The sequence below is a fragment of the Copadichromis virginalis genome, linkage group LG22, assembly GCF_057382275.1.
Source record: "Copadichromis virginalis isolate Kocher_CV1m ecotype Utaka linkage group LG22, C_Virginalis_male_GT1.1, whole genome shotgun sequence".
Taxonomy (NCBI): domain Eukaryota; kingdom Metazoa; phylum Chordata; class Actinopteri; order Cichliformes; family Cichlidae; genus Copadichromis; species Copadichromis virginalis.
Window position 1 is genome coordinate 9,144,404 of NC_140638.1, and position 18,652 is coordinate 9,163,055.

The 18,652-nt window shown below is 38.8% G+C and overlaps 1 protein-coding gene across 1 annotated transcript; it reads right to left on the reverse strand.

Annotated features, from left to right (window-relative positions):
* Positions 1-1,505: 1,505 nt before the first annotated feature.
* Positions 1,506-18,156, reverse strand: LOC146682689 (sodium/hydrogen exchanger 3-like). Its single transcript, XM_085445378.1, has 16 exons — positions 17,686-18,156; positions 12,506-12,808; positions 11,283-11,443; positions 9,176-9,254; positions 8,732-8,909; positions 8,400-8,620; positions 7,673-7,875; positions 7,463-7,552; positions 7,310-7,380; positions 7,100-7,229; positions 6,863-7,008; positions 5,746-5,869; positions 5,293-5,466; positions 3,647-3,701; positions 3,474-3,560; positions 1,506-2,750 (listed from the first exon to the last, which is right to left on the reverse strand). The coding sequence occupies exons 1-16, from the start codon at positions 17,945-17,947 to the stop codon at positions 2,473-2,475; spliced, it is 2,562 nt and encodes an 853-aa protein (XP_085301504.1). The 5' UTR covers positions 17,948-18,156; the 3' UTR covers positions 1,506-2,472.
* Positions 18,157-18,652: the final 496 nt, after the last annotated feature.

Genomic DNA, 18,652 nt, shown 5'->3' on the forward strand with positions numbered 1-18,652 from the left:
ATTGTCCACAAGTGCTTCCTCAAAGGAGATAATCAGATTTTTGTGATTTTCTCTATATTATCGTACGGTCTTTACCTTATAATCTAAAATGCTCCGAGGCGACTGTTGTGATTTGGCGCTATAAAAGTAAATTGAGTTAAATTGAATGTTGGGTTGGTGTAGAGCAGCGATAGTGTTCATGGTCAGTCTAAGAGGTTTACACTGTCTAGGAGTGGGAAATCAGTTACGGTAGTTCATGTTACATCTGCTTATATAAGTGGAAGACAATGGATGGATGGAATCTACAAAGAGTAGCAGCACAGCTCTGCTGCTCACAGACTGCAGGCAAAGAAATCTGGAAATTATTGGGACCTACTTCTATGTTCTACAATTATTTTCTTTTCTGCACTGCTATAACATCCCACCTACTGAATCCCACTTTAACCCCTAAGGTGTGGAGACAAAATCACCAATTAACAATGTAGATAGCAGCAAATAGTTAAATTTTTTTTAAATTCTCATTATTTTTCTATCTGTGTTCTACACAATAGATATTCAAATTGAGTGTAAAATTCTAGCTAAAATAGGTTTTAATAGCTTTGTGCAAAAATAGCTTTTCCAGGGTTTCTGGTTGATGAGGGGAGAGCGGAGCCTTGCAGAAACAGGACTTTGCAGGACTCACCAAGTTTGCAGAGCCAGGAAACCAGGATCCACAGGGCCACCAGGTACGGGGTGGTGACATGATGCCACTTCCAGGACACAATAGGCAGTGTAGTGATGGGCTCCACTGCATGGCCACCTTCTCCAGTTGTTCCATGGTTTGAGCTCAGTGCATTGTCTATTTCTGGATTAAGGGCTTTTACTTGACCACTGCTTGATAAGGTTTGATCTGGATCTTCATCCGCAAGGCTCAAGCCTCTACACACCATCAGCAGCACGCAGAGAAAAAGTGTAAATCCCCAAGAAGCTGCCATTTTTGGATAAAATCCTTTATAAACCATCAGCAAACTATTGTGTAGATTGTTGACATAAATGTTCCACATACATCCACCTCTTCTTCTGACCAGAGCATAGTATCCACTCTCTGCTCTCCTGTATATCAAGGATACAGCTTTTCACAGCTCGTGAAACACAGCCCATTATGATGCTGGTCTGGCTCAACCCACTTTTGTACCCAGACCAGCAAGTTTGGTCACTTTACTCAGAGGTATAATTTAAGCCTGTGAATGGCTTTATTAGCAGCTTCTCACCAATATTAAACTTCTCAGATGGAGTTGATTAAAAATATTTTTTTACATCCTTTTAACCTCTTAAGCCCCAAGCCTAACTGATCTCCTGCCTTTAGCCCCCGTATCAGGGGGCATTGGGGCTTAAGAGGTTAAAGTTCTTTTTCATGCGATTTTCGATAATACACTTAATCAGTTCATCTCTCCATTTTCTTCCATTTATCCAATTCAGGGTTGTGAAGGGTGCTGGGGAGGGTACACCCTAAGAAAGTCGCCAGAGCTAACACAGAAAGACAGAGAAACAGTCACACCTATTCTATTTATTAGAAAATTAAAACAATACAAGAAATTAAAATGGGCACATCAAACTCATTTACACCTGCAGATTTTGATTCTCAGACAAGAGTAGCTTTGCATTATTCATGGTTCATAATAATCCTCATTTATACCCTCATTTATCTTCTACTGGCCCTTAATGAATACCTCTTAGTTCATCATCTGCCTTTAAACCAACTTTTTCCTAATTGTTTGACCCACTGAAACGGAAGGTGGGTGGAGCATCTGAGATGACCATATTTGGGATGTCCTCTCTTCCTTCCGTTGCAAGAGTCAAAAGTCAAAAAAACAGAGAGCTTTCAGAGCAGGCTGGAGCCTCACTAAATAATACTAAGAATCTGCATTATATATGCTGCAAATGTTTAAATGCATCCCACTAAAATGTGTTTGCATCATTGACCTATGTAGCATTTTATTTGTTAGTAATATTTCATCTTTCACACAAAATAGTGCCCCAAGTGGTGAAAGTTGTTGTGGTATTCTGCAATACGAATGTATGGATTATAGATTCAGAAAGTATTTTAAATCACTGTTTTTATAATTGATATCTACACGTCATTTGAAAGGTTTTTACATAATATTAAGATGTTTTGAAAAAAAAAACCCTTAAATAATAATTTTCAATAGCATGTTTACTACAAACCACAGACTATATGACAATGTTCAACATATATCTAATGTTGAACATAAAGGATTTGTTTCAGTGCAGTTTTTCTTTTGCCAAGTGAAGGGTGAACCTAAAAACAGCAGGGGTTGTTTAAAGAGGTTATGTAAATGTTTTGTGTAGAAACACAGGAGCTAACCATAGTCATGGAAAAATAAACATTTTCTTGTCAGTATGAGAGTAGATGGTTAATTAGTCTGAGGTTTGTTTTGTGTCTTTGTTCCAGGTTCAAGTGAGACAGAACAGGGTGTCTGCATTGGGATACAGTTACATTTGGCCACTGGGAGGAGGAGGGGGAGGAGGAGATGTTGGTGGAGGGGGCAACTGATCATTGTTCATCTGCTTTGTGTCAGTAGAGCGAGTGCTGGCACGAAGAAGCCCCAGGCGGCGCATTTCCATAGGTGAATTGGGAAGATTCGCCTGGGCTCGCAATGACGGAGCCACCATGCTGCTGTCGGGTTCACTCTCTGCCAGCCAAGGAGGGATCTCCTGCAACAAATCCGTGGGGTACAGATCTGGCACGAAGGCTGGGTTCTCAATCCCACCTTAATGAAAGAAAAAACTGAATCAGTACCTCAGGGTTCAATATTAGGGCCACTGTTGTTCTCTGCATTACATTTTCATACAAGTGAAACCATTATTGGCTGCTCATCCCTTGCGCTTGTGGTCTATCCACTTTAATTCAGCTTAAACGTTTAAACTCAAATACACTCGCTGTTCTGGAGTTGTTGTTTTTTTTTATTTGACATTTATACATAAACTCAACTGTGAAAGTGTTTTATAGGTGTTTGCTTGCAGAGTCAGAACAGTATTAGGAAATTCAAAATAAATTCTATGATAATGACCTGCTTTCATATTTGCACTGTAGCCCTAAACTGTTCCCAACAGGTAAGAATGGAAATATTCAACACAGACGGATCGAACATTTGCTGATTTTAAACCTGTCAGCCCACTAGTACAAAGTCCTTGTGTTGTATGACAGTCTGGTGCCTTTACCCTGCAGCTCACCCTTACATAACCCTTACATACTTTTTGTTGTGTGGTGTGGTTTGTGGCTCATCTGCAGCTCTGTAGAGACCTTTCTACCACACTTTTATATTTCACCTTTTTTGGGGGGTTTTATTGCACACAAACTGTCTATTTAGTTCCCTCTGTTGTATGTTTCCCTAATCTCTGTGTTTATAATAACAGCATCTGCTACTCTCTTAATCATTCTCAAAAATATATGTTTGGTTTCATACAGGATGTAGAAAGTGCATTGATCTCACCTCCTGGTCTGTACGTGGCTCTCATGGAGAAAGAAGGGTATGACGAGTCATAGCCAGAGGCGCTATCTCCTTCTGAGAACTCAAAGTCTAAAAATGAAAATGAGAAAATTAGTTTGCTAAGACTTTAAATCTGAAAAAAACAAAAACACAAAAAACCCCACAAGCAGACAAACCTTCATCACCAGAATGGCAGAGTTTAGTCTTGCTCACTGACTTTCCATTTGGGGTCTGTAGAACGAAGGAGATTTATTTAATCACATATGATGTTTAAAAAAACTGAAGGTAAAGTAAAAGAGACAAGATCAACGCCCTCAGCCATGTCCAACCCATAGCGATGTTTCCTAGTTTGTCTAGCAGAGGGCACTCTGCAATCACTTATCAACAACAATCAATTATTATTTATTCTTGTTTGCCACATTTCTGCATATCTCAAGTCCTAGTTCCTTGTTTGAGTTTCTGATTATTTTGAAAAGTGTCTGACTTAGGTTTATTTTGTATCGTTTATTATTGCTGATTATTGTTTTCTTAGTCTTTCCTTTGTGCCCCATTGTGTTTAGCTCCTATCTTTCCTTTGGCATCTTGTTGTCACCTGTGCTTTGTATTGAATCTAATTCCCTTGTCTCGGTCTCCTTGATTTGTATTAATGTCTCAGTGTCCCATTGTCCTTTGGCAATTCGCGCACAAATCTGTGCACTTCCAAGTATTGTTTAATGCTTCCTTTTGTTTTCACTCCATGTCTAAATATCCCTTATGGCCATTGTTGTGTTGGCTGTCTTTATTGTCTTATTGTATTACTTTTTCTCTTTTATATTTTTATTGCTGCACATTTTAATTGTTTTAGTTGCATTTTAGTTTTTAAAGACTTTGTGCAGCATGAGCTCTGGGAAATGCGTTATATAAATAAACTTGACCTAGATAAATGACGCACATGAACAAGAGGAGCCTATAGAGAATTTATAGAGCTGATCTTGGAAAGATCCAGGTTTGTTTGGCATAACAGTACATTCAGATCATGGTTCTGACTGATAAAGCTTCCAGGCAGGATTTAAAAATTAATAAAATTAAATGTTTCTTGACATCAAAGACAAAAGAAGAAATATAACACAACGTGCCTTTAAAAAATCATAAAAACAAAGAAACTGAGGCAACATGAAAAAACTGTTCCATGGTCAGATGAATTAAAATGTGAAATTCTTTTTGCAAGACATGGACACCACATTCTCAAGACTAACGGGGAGAGGGACTCTCTGGATTGTTACCAGCACTCAGTTCAAAAGGCTGCATCTTGGATGGTATGGAGATGCATATGGAAGTGGTTGCTTGCATATTTGGAAAGGCACCATCAGTGCTAAAAGGTATGTATAAAGGTCAACATACAGTATGCTCCCATCCAGATTACATGTTTTTCAGGGAAGGCTTTGCTAATTTGCAGATTGCTATCACAGCAGCATGACTTCATAGAAGAGTCTGGGTGCTGAACCAGCCTGCCTGCAGTCCAGAACTTTTACCAACTAAACACATTTGGAGCATCATGAAACAGAAAACCATAAAAAGATGACGTAGGTCTATTGAGCCACGCAATATTTAAAAAGAAAAGGACAACATTTCTCTCTCAAAAGTCCAGCAGCTGGTTTTCAGTTTCCAGACCACTGTCTTGTACCAAGGATTTTCAGTACTACACTGAAGTCAAATGGAAAAAAAAAACTAAAAATGAAGCTTTGGGGAAGGACCGTATTTCCTCTTCACTGGACTTCAGAAGAGACATAATCAACTCTGCAAACAGTGGTAGGGTGTGCTTATTCCCTCTTTTTGTCTTTACCTTCTCCTGCTGTTCTTTCTTTGAGTACTTGACAATTGTCTTTGGAGGTGAAACACCCATCTTTGCAGACTTGAATGACTCCAACCGGTTCCTCATGGTTCTCTGGAAGATCTCCTGGACTTCTTTCTCATCTCTGTTGATTTTGAAATCACTGCGACTGAACCCGTGGCGATACTATAAACAACAGAATGAGAAGTCAGTTTGTTACTGCTTTATAAAACAGAAACCAACAATAGTTCAGGAAGGACACAAAGTCAAGCTCAGCCACAGTTCAAGCAAATAAGCTGAGGATTTGCATATATACATAAAATATACATTTGTCTATAGCCAGCCATAAATAACAGTTTGTTGTTTTTAGTTCACATACACCTCAGTAATTTAATGGTTAAATGGACATGTATTACTAGGATGCTTTAGTAAGTCCCTCATGCAATGACTGAATTTGCTCATTACCTGTTTTCTGCTCTTGTAGAGATGCTGATCAAGAAGGTGGTGAACATCAACTGCCTCAGCTCCCCTCATAGCCTTCATGGTCTGCTCGTGCATTTCCAGGCTCACTGATGGAATATGGTCTCTACTGCAGAGGAAGCCAATCATGTCAGTGACTTAAAGCAATACAACAATATCAAAAGAGTCTGGTTTCATTTTTAAAATATGGTGGTGAACGGAAGCTGTTTGAAGGCACTGAATAGTTGCAGTAAGTTGTGTCTATTAAGTAGGTATAAAAAGTATTGAATGCATCAAATCAGTACACAAATTTTCTAATTAAATATATTTCTAAAGGTGCTATTAATATCAAATTCTCACAACATATCTGGAACAACCCATCCAATCCACACATACAAAGACATCAAACTATGCATGTCCAGAAATTAACTTATGTATAAAATGAAAAATGACACAAAGTAAAAGCATTGAACACATGAAGAAAGGGAGATGCAAAAAGCCATGAAAAGTTATGACACCAGCAATTAGAACGCAATCCAGCCACTCAGTGCAAATTAACTTCAGCTTGTTCAGTCCCAATTGATGGGTTATAAACTGGTGTCTCATTATCAAGGTGCCACACGGCAAGCATCTCATGATCAGTGAAACCAGTGAGCTCTCGCAACACCGTCAGAGCATAATTGTTGCAAAACACACTGATAGCATTGATTAGAGAAGATATTTTGAAATTAGTGAAGGTTGCAGTGAGCACTGCTGGGGCCACAATCCAGAAGTGGAAGGAACATCATTTCAGCATAAACTACCCATGACCAGATGCGCCTGGCAATGCATGTGACTAGTTTCTTGAAACCACGAAGACTTTTGTACAAAGCATTAAAAAGAAATCCAGTAAGCACTTTATCCCTGTGTCATTTCTCATTATTATACATAACTGAATTTATGGACATCTATAGTTTGATTTCTTTGCATGTGTGGATTGGATGGGTTGTTACTGACATCTGGTGAGAGTTTTATTTCAACAACACCTTTAGAAATATATTCACTTAAAATCGGTGACGTGTTTAATACTTATTTTACCCTCTGTATATATTTTCACACTGTCATAAAAATCCAGATTGCTCACCCCATAGTGAACATTGCACCATGATCATTTATCATGTAAGGTGGGATGTCAGGCATGACCTCTGTGTATTCACTTTCCAACTTTTTCTTGAAATCAAGAATGGCGCTGTCATTACGGACAAACTCCAGAGAGCCTCTACGCTCGCCCTGCAACAGAAGACACCAGCAGTAATCTTCTCAGTTTCATTTAATTTGTACTTGAGCAAAACATACTTGAATTTGCACAAATGATTCTCACTTCAGTCACATATTCCATGGCATCCTTGAGGTTCATCTGATGGAAGACATCAAACACGTCATCTTGTTTCTTCCTTGCAGATGGCTTCATCAAAAATGGCGTCATCCACTTCTCCTCAAAATGCCTCCACCTTTACAAAAAGAAATATCACTGTTGCTTACTTTAAAATTAAAAGGCATTTTGGAATTATGTATTAAGTCTTGTACATACTTGCTCCTGAAGTAGTTATCTCCTATTTGTCCTGATATGTCTTCGATGGCAACCAGAGTGTGATTAAACATCTAAAGAAAGGAGAAGGACTTTGTAGAAACTGGGCGGGAAACGTTTTTGTCGGTGAAACATGACGTGTTTTATTAGATTTACCTTGTTTGTAATTTTCTCTAGGAGTGAGACCTCAGTTACTGCAGCTCTCTTTACTTTAAGCCACATGACCAGAGGTTTCATCGTTATTCCCTGTAACAATGTCAAGCACAAATGTGCCAACAAAATTAAGCTCTAACACAGACTGTGTAATTAACAAGCAAACTAATGTACACATATTTTAGCGAATTATCAACTCCAAAAATTCACTACCTGCAAGATGACAGTGAAGTACACCACAATGAGAGTAGTGCAGATCATCAGGTTTTTCTCCTTTATCTTTTTCTCATCCAGCAACACAGCCAGGCCATACGCAACAGCCCCTCGTAGGCCACCGTAGCTCATGATCACCATATCTATTAATTCAACTGGGACCAGCCTGTACCTGTTAAGGATCCACTGCAGGAAAAACACACCTGGAATAGACATACAAACACACACAGTTATTTAAAGACTTCACACATCGGTGGTGCTTTTTGCTGGATTGTTGAATTACGCTTTTAGTAAAGCTCAGCACTCAAGTCTAGTGTTTTCTTTGCCTCATACTAATCTCATTGTTGTCCCTCTTGTGTACAGACCTTTCCTGGATTTTCCCTGCCGCACAGTGTTTTTAGAGACAGCCTGAGCAGAGTAAATGAGAAGACATTGTTTGGCTGCCCCTTCCCCTGGATTCCTGGAGCCCCTATTTTCCCTTATCACTACCTGTATGTATCACTCTGGTGTTTTCATTGTAAATAAGCTCACTAAACTTGAATACTGTGAATCCTGCCTCTGAGTCCGGTCGCTCAGTGTTCTTGACACACGTATTCTTGTAAATGTGTGTCATTTGATCTTTGTGCTGCAGCAGCAGAAGATTTCTTTGCATAACACACCAAGTTTTTACCCCACAATGTGTGTGATGCTTTGACTCAACAGTGATAGCCAAACAACAAAATCTCACCAATGAATCTATACACAAAGACGAAGAAGACTGTGAGGAGGATGAAGCCCGTGTTCCAAACCCAGATAACCTTATCGATGGCCGAGATACCGAGGAAAACAAAGATGATGGTTTCTGATCCGTTGGCGAAAACCTTCATGGCATATTTGACTGTTTGGACGGAACTCTCATCCATGTTTGCTCTGACGTACTTCTGACATAACACACCGCAGAATGTAGTCCTACAGAAGGAACCGCAAAGTAAACTCTAAATATGTTTACCTCATTTTTACATATATAAAATGGATACAGACATAATAAAACAAATTATATTTCAGTTGTGAAATACTCACGAAAGGATAGCAGACAGAGAAAGCATCTCAGCAGTCAGGTAGGAAAGGTATCCCATGACAAAGATGAAGCCTGGCTCGATGATCTGGATGTTTTTTGTGCATCTGGTCAGAAGTGAAATTAGTATGCCGAATGCTATGCCCACAAGGGAACCACCAAATGCAACCACAAAGAAGGAAACTGTGGAGAGAGAGGAAACATATAAAAATCTATTTTTTAGTGCTATTGTTTACTCCCCTCTAAAACATACTAGCCTTACAGGGCAGTGATAGCATAAAAAGTGTTTAATTTATTTTGTGTCCACACCCGACAAATCAAAATGGTCAACACATTTGTGTGTTGCAGCAGGGACACTCTACACTGTCTATTTTGCCAGACTTGACTGTGAGCAATTACACTGCATGAACAAATACATTTTCTTTTACCAGATAAATGTTATAGCTTACCTATTCCTTTAATAATTTCTGCTGCATTAATTCGGCCTCCTCCCAGCGATACAAATGCATCAAACACATTAAAAAGCACCTAAGAGAAAAAAAAGAAAACTTATTGAGTGATCAGTATATATATAAAAGAAACAAACAAAAACTGTCAGCGTTTGGACAGTCAGACTGGAATGTTTTCAGACTTTTCTTTTCTAGTATGTAGCACTCAACAGGAGATAAACTTCCATCATATTCTCACTGCTGGACCTAACATCAAAACGGGAGGTGAGAGACTCCTGTGCCATGGTTCTGATTGAGACATGGCTGAACCCTGTTCCTGATTATGTAGTTAGTCTGCATGGGGTTAATCACAATGTGGCTACATAGGAGCCAAACATTTTGTGGTAAATTCTGTGGAGGTGGGTTTTGTATTTACACAAGCAACAGATGAAGTACAAACACAGCAGCGGTCTTAAGTCAGTGTTCTCCTGAAACAGAGCTGCTCACTGTTAATGGCAGACTGTGTGACCTGCCCAGAGAATTTACCACTATGAATATTATGGCTGTAAACATCCCCTCCAGTGCAAACACAAAATAGACCCTGAGTGATCTTTAAGACCTTCACTGAGTTTCAAGCCACTTTGCCAGAGGGCGTTTGTATTGTAGTAGGAGAATTCAATCAGGCAAACAGGCCTCGTTCCCAAGCCCACTGCTGTTGACAATGCTGACACATGACTGCAGTGCTGCACTTGCTTCTAATCACATCATTAAGTATGCAGATGACACAGCAGTGGTGAAGATAGTTGGCAGCATCATGTTTCTGGGAGCACAGATAACTGATAGCCTGGGCTGGTCACTTAATACAGTATCAGTAGTTAAACGGGCTCGGAAGCACCTGCATCGCTGTGCCGGATGAGGAGAGCACACCTTCCCCTCCCCATTCGCTCCACTTACTAATGAGGCACCTTGAAAACTTGCTGAGTAGCTCTATCTCCAACTTATTCTGCAGCTCCAGTGTCTCAGAAAAGAAATTGCTGCAGAGCTCATCAGAGCCTGCAACATCATCAAAGATTACCATACTACTTGGTACACCAACTTTCTCTGCTCCACATCCCTGCCAACCTGAGGAGGGGCATCAAACAGGCCAAGGAGGCTTTCAGGTGAATGATAGAGGGCTTCCTCACTTCCTCAGGTGTGGAGGGGCATCCAAACGCTCACCAACTACAAAGGCCAGAGCCCCCCAATCCACAACAGCAGCATCCAACTTGCAGAGGATCTCACACCTTTGCCCAATATGATCACTACTACAGCTCATTCAGCACCATAAGTCCAGACATCCTAATCACCAAAGGTCCAGTTTCTTCAGGACATAGGTAGAGACTTCAAGAGGCATAGACGGGTCCTCTCCCCTCTTATAGGAGGAGAACAGATGGAATCTGTCTCAATCTTTAATTTGTTGGGCACCCACATCTCCAATGGTCTTATGTTAATGTTGGATCCATAACACCAACACCCTCATAAAGAAGGCTCGGCAGGTCCCATTTTAGGTCCCATTTTAGAAACTGCAATGTTTTAAAGTTTACCTGCACACAAAATATGTAACATAATAATAATAATAATAATAATAATAATAATAATAATAATAATAATAATAATAATAATAATAATAATAATAAAACAATTAAACCCTTTAAATGTATTAAATGTAATGTGATTTTTTTAAAGAAAAAATTTCTTAAATGCAAGAGTATAAAAATGATGTCAAGTACAGTCAAAGGTCAAAGTCAAATGAATTGCGATGTATACGCAATTTTTATTGTCTTGTTATGTCAAGCTTTCTGACATTATTAGGAGGCAGGTTTTTGGATGTTAGACATTAATATTAATACTGAGTCAGTGTCCAGCCTAACAAAGTTAACCAGGTGCTCTGTTAAAGGACTCTGGCTTGCTTTTTCACAGTAAAGGTTTTAATAGTCATTAAAGGAACAGGCGCTGCTGTTTTAGATTCTAGAAACCTGAGCTCCCCGTCTCGGTAAGGTCTCGGCCTCATTGCTCTTTGCGGTGTGTAAGCAGACTCCACGTTTTGGTTTGGTGAAAAGCTTGCGTTTACAGAGTTTATCATACTAACCACTGTCACACCGTCGTTGAGCAGCGACTCTCCAAACACTATGATGAAGAGGACTTCGTTAACGTGGACCTGATCAAACACAGCTAAGACAGCCACGGGGTCCACAGCAGCCATCAGACTTCCGAAAAGAAGATACTGCAGCAGACCGATGTCCAGGTCACCTGTACAGATACAGAGGGCCGGAAATACAATAAACCTAGCTCATATTTTCTGTAGCTGAGAATTACAAAGTAAGCATTCTAATTCATTAATAGAATAAATCGTGTCAAATCTCTCTCCAGTCTCGTCCAGTGCAGTGGACAAGGCCTAAGCATAAAATAAACTTATTAAGTCTGCATTTGGAGAAAGTTTGGGAATTAAACCAAATTAGCAGCTACTGATGCTGTTGTTTAATGTATTCAAACAAAGAATAAAAGTAAAGTATTAAAGGATTTCTGTAATACTAAAGAAAGCTCTTTTCAGGCAGCTTGCTTAAGTCATGTGACTGTACAACTTTCATTTGTTCCTCATGTCTTTGTTCCAGAACAATCACAGCCTTCAGGGGTAAAATATAAAGCCAGGTTTGAAGTGCTTATGTTTGTGTCATTTGTGTCACAACAATGTGTGTGTTATGATGGTCTGTCTCGCTTCCATTGTTAATTGCCTTTTTTCCCACTATTTGTCTGCTACACGTTGAGAAACATGAATTTGTATTTTAGTTTTTTGTTATATAAATAAAGTTTTTTTTTTCTCTGTTTTGTGCAGCCAGCAAGATTTACTGTGCATGTTTTATGCACAGTTCAATTATTACGATGCAGAGTTTGTGCAAAACGTTTTGTGAGTTAAATGTGAATATTTAAAAAGAAAATAGCTCTAATTAGCCTCCAGTTTATGCACACAGCTTAATAACCAAGCTTTCTATCAGTAGCTGATAATGTAGAAATCCACCCTTTTTTCCAAATTTGGCCCCTTCTGGATTATAATAACCAACATGCTGCCGACCAAATCCTTATCAGTCAAGCCTCAAAATGTGGATTGTTAGTTCCAACGAAGTAACTAACTGATATTTTTAAATGTCTCCTTCTTTTACTTAGATTTTTAATAATCCTTTAGTATGCTAAGCAACACTACAAATATCACAAATCGTAGCTATCAGTCTAAACATCTCAGAATGGATCGCTTCCTCTGTGTGAGTCGCAGCAGCAGGTGTGCTGAAATGGAATAAATTAAAGATCCTCTCTTACCCATGGCTCCTCCCATGTGACACCCCCATAGCGACAGCCCCAAACTGGCAGCATTCCAGCAGGTCCCAATGACGGCATGGATCAAAATAGCACCCAGGTTTGTGAAGAAGAGCTTGTTTGGCATGTGGTAGCCTGAATCCAGAATGATTTGAGGCAACAGGAAATAGAAGAAGACTGTTGGGCTCAGTGAGAAGGTCTGCACCTTGTCTGCACCCCAAATCATGCCACCCAAAATGAAACCAGAGCAGATGAGGAGGGCACTCTCAGGTATGTAGTTGGTGACATTATGGTTGGCCTCAATGACTGAGAGGAGAAAAAAGATCAAGACAAAGACAAGAACCATCAATCAATTGTAACAACCTTTGATTTTAAGCCGCTCTTCTTCCTGTCAGGTAGGAGCTGGCAAATGTTCAAAGCTCAGTTCACTTCAGTTCACTTAAATATAAAACTCTAGTTGACCATTTGCAACTTCTGCAAATGATCAACTTTTGCTCATCTAAAAAAAAGCATCTGGGGATATGAGCAACACGTGAGGTGGTTGGATCGTGTGTGAAACCTGTCTGCATAACCAAAGATAACCACATGTCTAATGAGCTCATAAAGTGTCACTAAAATTTATTTAACAATAAAAACTACTGAACCACAGTGTACACCTGTTCTTACCCCACAGGGTTGCACTTATGTTGTGCACATTTGTATTTAAAATTAGTTGAAGATTAAATTCCAAAAACTATAGTCCCCAATACAGCTTACATTTGTGCAAGCACAGAATCAAAATGAATATTTTTGCTAATATCTACTTCAGTGAGGATGAAAAATGAGAATTTTTGCTTTCAGGTTTTTGAGTTAATGTACAAATTTGTGTGTCATTCCACACATATAGAAAGCAGCTAAAACAATCATAAAGCTTCCAATTTTATATATATGTAAGACTCATATCACAGTAAAAGTGAATATATTCTCCCATTACTAAAACATATTCACTCAAGGACCTCCAACAAGTTAAAGATTCTCTCCACACCATGCAAAGGTTAATCACTTTTTTAAATTTAACTCAAAGGAACCTCTTGTAAAAAAAAAAAAAATACTGGAAATCTATAAACAAACAAAAAATAATGAGGTAACCAAAACACTTACACTTTTAAACTCTCACTTTTGATCACTAACTTGACTCCTTATAAAACCACATCTGTGCAGTCTCTCGTGAAGTAGATCAGCTGAGATTTTGAGGAGTTAGCTTTACGTTTAAAAAGGTTTAACTCAAGAAAAGGATGACCAAACAGACCAGCAACAAGAGCCAGACATGCAATTATCTAGTGACCAGCTCTAAATTAAAAACCAGTAGACTATAGGCCGACTGACCATACGCAAGATTGCAGTGTGTGACTGTCTGGTTTAGTTGTTGCTTTGACAATTTATTGCTTTGTTTGTATTTTCTGGGCACGTCCACGGGGATTTGTGACACAGTCAGTGATGGAACAGAGGTCATTGGATACCTGTTAAATTTGTGGGTTTAGGAGCATTTTCACCAGTTTTCCTTTAAATGAAGAAATACATTCAAACATATACTGTAAATGAGATGGAGCCAAAATCCATCTGTGTATACCGTATAATGTGTGGAAAAGTTGCAACAGGTGTGTGGTGTCACGGTCACTGAGTTTTGTTGTGTAGACTTCTTATCGAGTCTGTAATTAATAACCTAATTTGGTTTTATCTTATTTTTTCCTCTATTCTAGGTTTGTTTATTTTCTCTTGATTTCTGTCTCTTCCATAGTAGTCCAGGGGTTTTGAATTCCATTGAGTTTTTTTAACTCCATTTCCGATCAGGTTTCCTGTCACCCTCTGTGTTACGATTCTTAGTCCCCAGTTCTTATTACTTTGGAATTTACATTGTTATTTATATTTACTTTATTGTGTTTTGGTTCAGTTTAGCCGTGCCTTTTTGTATCTTCTTGTCAAATTCCTGCCTCTGTGTAACGTATTTTCCTGTTGAGTCATTTGAGGTTTCATTTTGTTACAGTAGTTTCTGGTCTCCTGTGTGCTGTGTTTAGTTTTACCTCCTTGATTAGTTTCTGTCATTCCTGACCTTCCTGCATATATAACCATGTCCTTGTCTTTGTTATTTGTTATTGTGTGTATTTACCCTGCCTTGTGTGTTTCTCCTTTATTGCTCCATGTCAGAGTTTTCATTTGACTGTCAGGCAACTTTGTATTTTAATTGTTATGCCCTGAACTAGCAGGACATAACCCCTTTGGACTTTGTCACTTTCTGCCTTTCAGCTATAGCAAAACTGCTTCCTGCTCAAACCTGGACAGTTTCATTCTGACTACTGGAAACATAAATAACAATGCTGTTGGTATTGGGAGAATTCAGATTCAGACTATAATTAGGGTCTGTGGACAGATACAAGGTTTTAATGTACTAACTCAAGGGTCTTGAATGTGAGAGCTTCATGCATCCCATGGATTGTGAAAAAAATGTATGTATAAATATGGAATTAAACCTTTTTTTTTTTTTCATTTAATTGCATTTGTCATAGTTCTAAGTGATTTTTTTGGTTTGTTTTTTTCTTTTTACATTTTACAAATTTAAATGTGTCCCCAGTGACCCCAGTAACCTATATTTCACAACAGCAAAACAAAACTGGAAATTCTGTTTTAGATATGAGTTCTTTGGGGGAGTCTGAGGTCACCATTTCTACGGCAGAGAATCAAGGGTCCTTCTGTGGGAGACTAGCTGCAGTGGCATTGACGAGCTGGCCAAAGGTTTTCGTTAACCCACCCTGATCAGCAGAGCTTCAGGCAGAGGAGGCTGCTGCAGTGATGAGGCTTTGTCCAGCTGTCCACATATCCATCAGTATTCAGTAGTGTGGACTTGGACGGCCGATGTTGGAACGGCGATGATGAGATCAACATTTCCTCCTAGATGAAGTAGTTGGTTGGGCTAGAGAAAGCTCCTCGCCCTCAGCCAACATATTCATCAGGCTGGAAGCTGTGCCAGCTGTCAGAGAGCCAGAAGGGCTGGATGGATATGTGGACAGCTGGACAAACTATTTTTAAGATCATCTCGTCCATGTCTGCTTCTAATCACCAGTACTGCAACCTCTCCTCGACCATCCACGCTGCTCTGCCTTAGTCTGCAGCTTCACATCCTCAGCTCTGTACCTCAGGATCAAAAAAACAGTCTGATTTGGCTGCTATGCTCTGAATTTCACTTTTTATTTGATTGAAATAATTCTCTACACTCTGGACGCACTGCACAGACAGTGTTGTGCTGAAAAGTGATTTCTTGTATTTGCCAAAAAGTGATTTTCCATATTTAAATTACTTTTAATGGCTTGTTGGCCTATGATATGTGAAACATATGTCAAATGTATCCCTCGTGTCCATCCATCCATCCATCCATTCGCTTCTTCTTATCCTTTTCAGGATTGTGGGGGGCGCTGGAGGCTATGCCAGCTGTCAAAGGGTGAGAGGCAGGGTACACCACACTCACTTCCACATTCACACCTATGGGCAATTTAGATTGATCAATGAACCTACCCCCACTAACTATCCCTCATCCTCGAGCTACAAACAACATTCTTGTCACAAGGTAGAAGCCACAATTTTTTGGCAAAGTGATTTTTAAATATCCTTCTTTTATCCAGTTAAATTGACAATGACATTACTTTTTTTTAAAGAGAGAGAGACCTGGCCAAGAGGGCAGCAGAAATTGCAAGAAGTATAACAATAGTTCTGTAAAGATATTTCAACTGGCTATAAAGGACTGGATTAGTTATATTGTAGGTAAAATAACCCAGTGGGTAAAATACTTGCAAAATAAGTCCTTTCTTTAGTTTATAAGTAACCCCTTTGTAAATCCTATTCGCTAAAGTCTATTTTCTCTATTTATTTAGTCTATTTATAAGTAAAGGTATTACAAAAAAAAAAAATTACACACGTTGGAAATCACTTTTTGGAAGACAAAAAAGAGTGGTGTATACCAAAAAGTGCCTACCCATTTATAAACTGCTATAAATAACTTGTTGGCCTATAATATGTCAAAACAAATGTCCCCGTATCCTGGGACACGAAAACTTATGATGTCATGTCATCTGGAGCCCCAAACAACATTCCAGTCACAAGGAAAAAGTTATAATCAGTTTTTTTTTAAAAGTGAGTTTAACATCACCTTTATTTATCCAGTTAAAAAGTCTCATTGACGTTGAACATTTCTTTTTAAAGGGTAATCTGGCCAAGAGGCTTACAGGAACTGCAAAAAATATAACAATAGTACTATAAAGATATTTTAAGTGGCAAATATAATTGGATTGGTTGTAATGTAGGTGCAATACCACGGGGTCATAAAGATGAAAAAAGGGCATGTTATATATAACCCCTTTGTAAAGCCTGTTCATCAAACTCTATGTAAACAATATAGATAAGGACATTACACACGAAAACTCTGCAAGTCACTTTTTTTTGCAGGCGCTCACTTTTTGGCAGATATTCCGCGAGTTCTGTCTGATCGAGTATCCTGCCAAAAAGGGATCGTCTGCCAAAAAAAAAAAAAAGTGATTTCCTATGTTTTTATGTGTTTTTAACGGCCAATATTTTTACTTATATTTGTAAATAGACTCTCCGCAGACTTGGCTCGTGTTAGAGCGGCCATTAAGTAAAAGTCGGCTTAAACAATAAGTGTTGCTAAGCAACGCGGCATGCCGGGTTGCCGATATTTCACATTGATTTCTATGAGGTTCAAATATCGTCCAATCGTCCATATCGTCCGTCACACATCCAAAAATTCACTATATGATGAGTAAGCTCAGGAAAAGCCGTGAAATATAAGATGATGGGGTTTTAATTAAACAGAATTGCATGATTTTTTAAAATTCTAGTTGTGGGGTTAATCTTAGATTGCAAAGTGCCCTGAGAGGACATATGTTTGGCTCTATTTAAATATCACTAAAGTGTATAAGCACACACGTTTTTATACATTTAAGAGCTCTTACCTGAGAAATAATAAAAAATAATAATAATAATTGCACCAGTGACAAAAATACATGTTGTGCATAGCCCTAAACTAGAAACAAATTATTACTACTTCAAAAAAAAATTTTTTTTTAAATATCTTGGGTGCAGAGGATTATTTTTAATAGATTTCAGAAAAGGAGAGCACTTCCATGAATTGGACTTACGGAGTTTGCAGAGCCAGCAAACCAAAACCCACAGGGCCACCAGGTACTGTACACTGATGTGATCCCACTTCCAGGTCACAATAGGCAGTGTAGTGATGGGCGGCCCTCCATGACCACCTTCTCCAGTTGTGTTAGAGCTTGAGGCCGTCCCAGTTTCTGTTTGTGTATTTCGGGTTTTTGCTTCTTCACTAGCCAGGCTCAAGCCTCCACACGCCATCAGCAGCATGCAGAGAAAAAGTGTAAATCGCCAAAGAGTTGCCATTATTGGATAAAATATCTTAAAACTTTAATCAAACTGCTATTTAGACTGTTGATGAAAATGCTCGAGTCAGCCTCAGACTGCAGCTCAAAGTCTCATTTCCTTTTTCTGCGCCTTCTTCTTCTCACTCAGATCTCTGTCACTCTCTTCACATATGTATCCATATCCTCATCTGACCAGAGCATGGTATCCACTTTCTGCTCTCCTCTCTGTCAAGGATACAGCTTTTACAGCAGGTGAAGCTCAGCCCATTATGATGCTGGTCTTTCTCCACCCACTTTTGTACCCAGACCAGCAAGTTTAGTCACGTTACTCAGTGAATTCTATGAATGTCTGTATTAGCAAGTTTTCATAAAATTTCTACTTCTCAGATGGAGTTGATGGAAATATTTTGGAAGAAACTCCTTATACATACTTATGAAGCTCTTTTTTGAAGCAGGTGTATGTGTACTTTGATTTTATTATGTCATAAGTTGAGATGATTCATGTTTTTAAAAAATAAAATGAAAATGAAAATTTTGATCCAATGTAATATATGATATCCATACATTACAGATATAACTAAGCTGTTGCATATACTGATCAGGTTTAATGTCACTTAAACTTGGATTCAAGTGTTTTACTGGACACAAGGACCTGTGCTGATTGGAGAGAAACTATGTTATAAACACATGTATTGTGATATACAAGCATGAGCGAAAATTTAAA

Coding starts and splice junctions, on each gene's coding strand:
- LOC146682689 (XM_085445378.1), bottom strand. CDS start 17,947: ATGGCAACTCTTTGGCGATTTACACTTTTTCTCTGCATGCTGCTGATG. Junction 8,910..9,175: donor AGAAATTATTAAAGGAATAG/GTAAGCTATAAC, acceptor CTCTCTCCACAG/TTTCCTTCTTTGTGGTTGCA. Junction 3,561..3,646: donor CTGCCATTCTGGTGATGAAG/GTTTGTCTGCTT, acceptor TTTCATTTTTAG/ACTTTGAGTTCTCAGAAGGA.